This window comes from Etheostoma cragini, chromosome 1 (genome assembly GCF_013103735.1).
Source record: "Etheostoma cragini isolate CJK2018 chromosome 1, CSU_Ecrag_1.0, whole genome shotgun sequence".
NCBI classification, from domain to species: Eukaryota; Metazoa; Chordata; class Actinopteri; order Perciformes; family Percidae; genus Etheostoma; species Etheostoma cragini.
Genome location: NC_048407.1, coordinates 34,365,859 through 34,369,761, shown reverse-complemented (window position 1 = coordinate 34,369,761; position 3,903 = coordinate 34,365,859). Strand labels below are relative to the sequence as shown.

At 44.8% G+C, this 3,903-nt stretch overlaps 1 protein-coding gene across 1 annotated transcript in view; it reads right to left on the bottom strand.

Annotated features, from left to right (window-relative positions):
- LOC117956550 (multidrug resistance-associated protein 9-like) overlaps positions 1 to 3,903 on the bottom strand; it is a 21,932-nt gene that overhangs the window by 3,528 nt on the left and 14,501 nt on the right. The window contains exons 14-18 of the mRNA XM_034891689.1: positions 3,653 to 3,704; positions 3,136 to 3,207; positions 2,921 to 3,024; positions 2,390 to 2,572; positions 1,636 to 1,862 (exon numbers count right to left, since the gene is read on the bottom strand). Coding sequence (XP_034747580.1) covers positions 1,636 to 1,862; positions 2,390 to 2,572; positions 2,921 to 3,024; positions 3,136 to 3,207; positions 3,653 to 3,704 — 638 coding nt within the window. The remainder of the gene's footprint in view (positions 1 to 1,635; positions 1,863 to 2,389; positions 2,573 to 2,920; positions 3,025 to 3,135; positions 3,208 to 3,652; positions 3,705 to 3,903) is intronic.

Below are 3,903 nucleotides of genomic sequence, written 5' to 3'. Positions count from 1 at the left end.
CGACAACTCATCCGACAACACATTCGACGACACATCAGACAACACATCCGACAACACATCCGACCACACATCCGACAATACATCAGACAACACATTCGACAATACATCCGACAATACATCCGACAACTCATCCAACGCATTCAACAATGTATTCTACAACACATTTAACAACACATCCAACAAAACTCATCCAACAACACATCCAACAAAACTCAGCCAACAACACATCCAACAACTCATCTGACAACTCATCCCACAACTTACAACAACACCTCCGACAACTCATCCAACAACACATCGAACAACTCACAAAACAACTCATCCAACAACGCACAACAAAACATCCGACAACACATCCGACAACACATCCAACAACACATCCAACAACTACCTCGACAATGCATTCGACAACTCATCCGACAACACATTCGACGACACATCAGACAACACATCCGACAACACATCCGACCACACATCCGACAACACATCCGACAACACATCCGACAACACATCCGACAATACATCCGACAACTCATCCAACGCATCCAACAATGTATTCTACAACACATTTAACAACACATCCAACAAAACTCATCCAACAACACATCCAACAACACATGCAACAATTCACAACAACACATCCAACAACTTTACCCTGTCTCTCTTAGTTATGCTTTGATAAAGTTAATAGTTAGGGCATAGAATTGAATATTTTTAGGGAGTGAGGAGTCGCAGCGTCCGCCTAACCCGGCCCAACTGCTTCTCGTCATAGTTGTCAGATTTATCTATCATGTAATCAAGAATATAATAAAACTAGAGGGAGATTTGGCATACAGCCCGATCCGGTTGGGGAGAGTTCTAGCCTGACCAGGCTCCTCTCTTCACCCTGTCTCTCCTAGTTATGCGGTAATAGTTTTAGACTGCTGGGGGACTTCCTTCGACCCACTGAGCTCCTCTCTCCTCTATCTTTCCATTAATGTGCATTCATGTCCCAGAAATGCTTGTTACTAACCTAGTTACTAACTTAGCTCTTGGGAGTCATTCCCAGAGTCCTTTTGTTCTTTTTCGGCCAGTATGTTTACTCGGATCAGGGAGGCTCCAAAATCATGGTAGCAGTGGTCCCGCTACACGTCCTGCGATACCATGTTCATCCTGCTATGTCCTGCTGCGTCCTGCTACGTCCTGCTGTGCCTTGTAATGCACAGAGTGCCCTGCTATGCCATGAATTACTACAAAGAACTACTACTAATTTACTATTTTTGGGACTGTTATTGCCACTCTTCATTCTAACCCCAACCGGTCTGTCAGACACCGCCTACCAAGAGCCTGGGTCTCAAGTTATGGATGGATGAATTTATACATGGATGGATGAATTTACACATGGATGGATGAATTTATACATGGATGAATACATTTCTTTAATTTCTGCATCTTGACCCTTACAGACGTTGAGGGTTTAAACTAAGGATGGAAATCTACAAGTTATTTCTGATCATGATTTAGAAGAATGCAGTATGGAGAGAAAAGAAGAAGACAGTATGAAGATAATAATAATAATAATAATAATAATAATAATAATAATAATAATAATAATCATAATAATAATAATAATAATAATAATAATAACAAGAGTACCTGAAGACCAGGACCAGGAGCAGGACCAGCCCCCCCGCCGGCAACACCATGTAGGGGAAGGTGGCTGCAGACACCAGCAGGCTGCACACGGCCATCAGGGAGAACATCAGTTGCACGTTGACGTGGAAGGGGACGGCCGCGTCCACTTCGCTCTGACATGACGAGAAACAGTTCAGGATGCGACCCGTCGGTGTCGAGTCGAAGAAGCTCATTGGTCTGGCTAAGATCTGAGGGAGATATCCACCAATCAGCTGAGAGCATCACTACACCAATCAGCTGAGAGCATCACTCACAGCTGCCACAGCAAAGTAGCAAGAACACTGGGAGGGATTCTTATTTCATTTTTATGTATTTGTGATGTATGTGTGTACATGTGTATATATGTGTGTACATGTGCATATATGTGTGTACATGTGTGTATATGTGTGTACGTGTGTATATATGTGTGTACATGTGTATACATGTGTGTACATGTGTGTATATGTGTGATATATGTGTGTACATGTGTGTACATGTGGGATATATATGTATGTGTCTCCGTCTCTCTCTCTCTCATACACACCAATGTATGCAACATTCAACTTTCAGGCCTTTGCATGGTCCTTGAATGCTTCGTTGTGGACAAATGAAATACGACTCACACACACAGATTACACACAGTACAGACAGTACACACAGTACACACAATACACACTGAACTACTGGACTATGTCCCTACTGTCTGACGGAGAGATGAGAGATGATTGGTCCGTACGTTACTCAGCAGGTTGTTATGCAGCGTGCTCGCTGCGTTCAGGCTCACTCTGACGAAACAGAAACATTTGACGATGAAGACGAGCAGCAGACTGCTCATCATCACCGCAGCAACCAGGCGGTAGAAGGGCAGGTCGGGGTTCAGAGAGACGTCGTCTCGCTCTGATGATGTCACGTTGGCAGTCTGGGAAACATCATAATAATAATAATAATGTTATATTCATTAGTCCCACAAGAGGAAATTACTATTTACACACAGGCCTGAACTAGACACACATGCTCAGGTCCTATACATGCACTAATGGAGAGATGTCAGAGTGGGGGGGCACATGTCCCTGTCTCTCTGTGCCTCTGTGTCCTTGAGTACCTGTCTCATTGTCTCCATCTCTCCATGTCTCTGTGTCTCTTTGTCTTTGTGTCTCTATGTCGGTTTCTGTGTCTTTGTGTCTGTGTCTTTTTGTATTTGTGTCTTTGTCTTTGTGTCTCTTTATCTCTGTGTCTCTGTTTCTGTGTCTCTTTGTCTCTGCCTCACCCCGTGTCCCTGCTGGAGGACATAGCTCAGTCCCCAGTAGCCTAGCGTCCCGTTAGCTGTTAGCACCACGAAGCAGAGCACCATGAAGACGCTCACACACAGTCCTGCAGGGGACAGACGCTTTCATTATGGGGACAACACATAGATCAGGTTATTATAGAATGATATAATACCGTGTGTGTGTGTGTCTGTGTGTGTGTGTGTGTGTGTGTTACCTCCAGCTGCGTGACAGTACTGCTGGAGGGTTCTCCAGGTGATTAACGTTGCTTCGTTCTTCTGCTCAGACGCTTCACACAGAGAACACAATTCCTGTTAAATCTGCCCTGGTCACCATGGTAACAACACCCTGCAGGATTAACATGGTAGCAGGACAAACATGGTACCACCCTACGGGACTAACATGGTAACACCCTACGGGACTACCATGGTTAGACCCTGCCGGACTAACATGGTAACAGGACTAACATGGTACAGCCTACAGGACTAACATGGACTAACATGGTAACACCATGCAGGACTAACATGGACTAACATGGTAACACCATGCAGGACTAACATGGTGACACCCTACAGGACTAAGATGGTGACACCCTACAGGACTAACATGGTGACACCTTACAGGACTAACATGGTGACACCCTACAGGACTAACATGGTGACACCCTACAGGACTAACATGGTAACACCATGCAGGACTAACATGGTAACATCCTACAGATGTGACAGACTTACGTTTGAAGGCGTCTGTTGTCTCGTCCGACATGTTGAAGGCTGAGAGGAAACAGACAGACGGTCAGTTACTCAACGCTGTTTTTACCCACCAATCAGTTGCTTTTAACCCACAAATCAGTTGCTATTAACCCACCAATCAGCTGTAATAAACCCATCAATCAGGTGTCACCCTACAGGACTAACATGGTAACACCTTGCAGGACTACCGTGGTAACACCCTGCAGGACTAACATGGTACCACCCTACAGGAC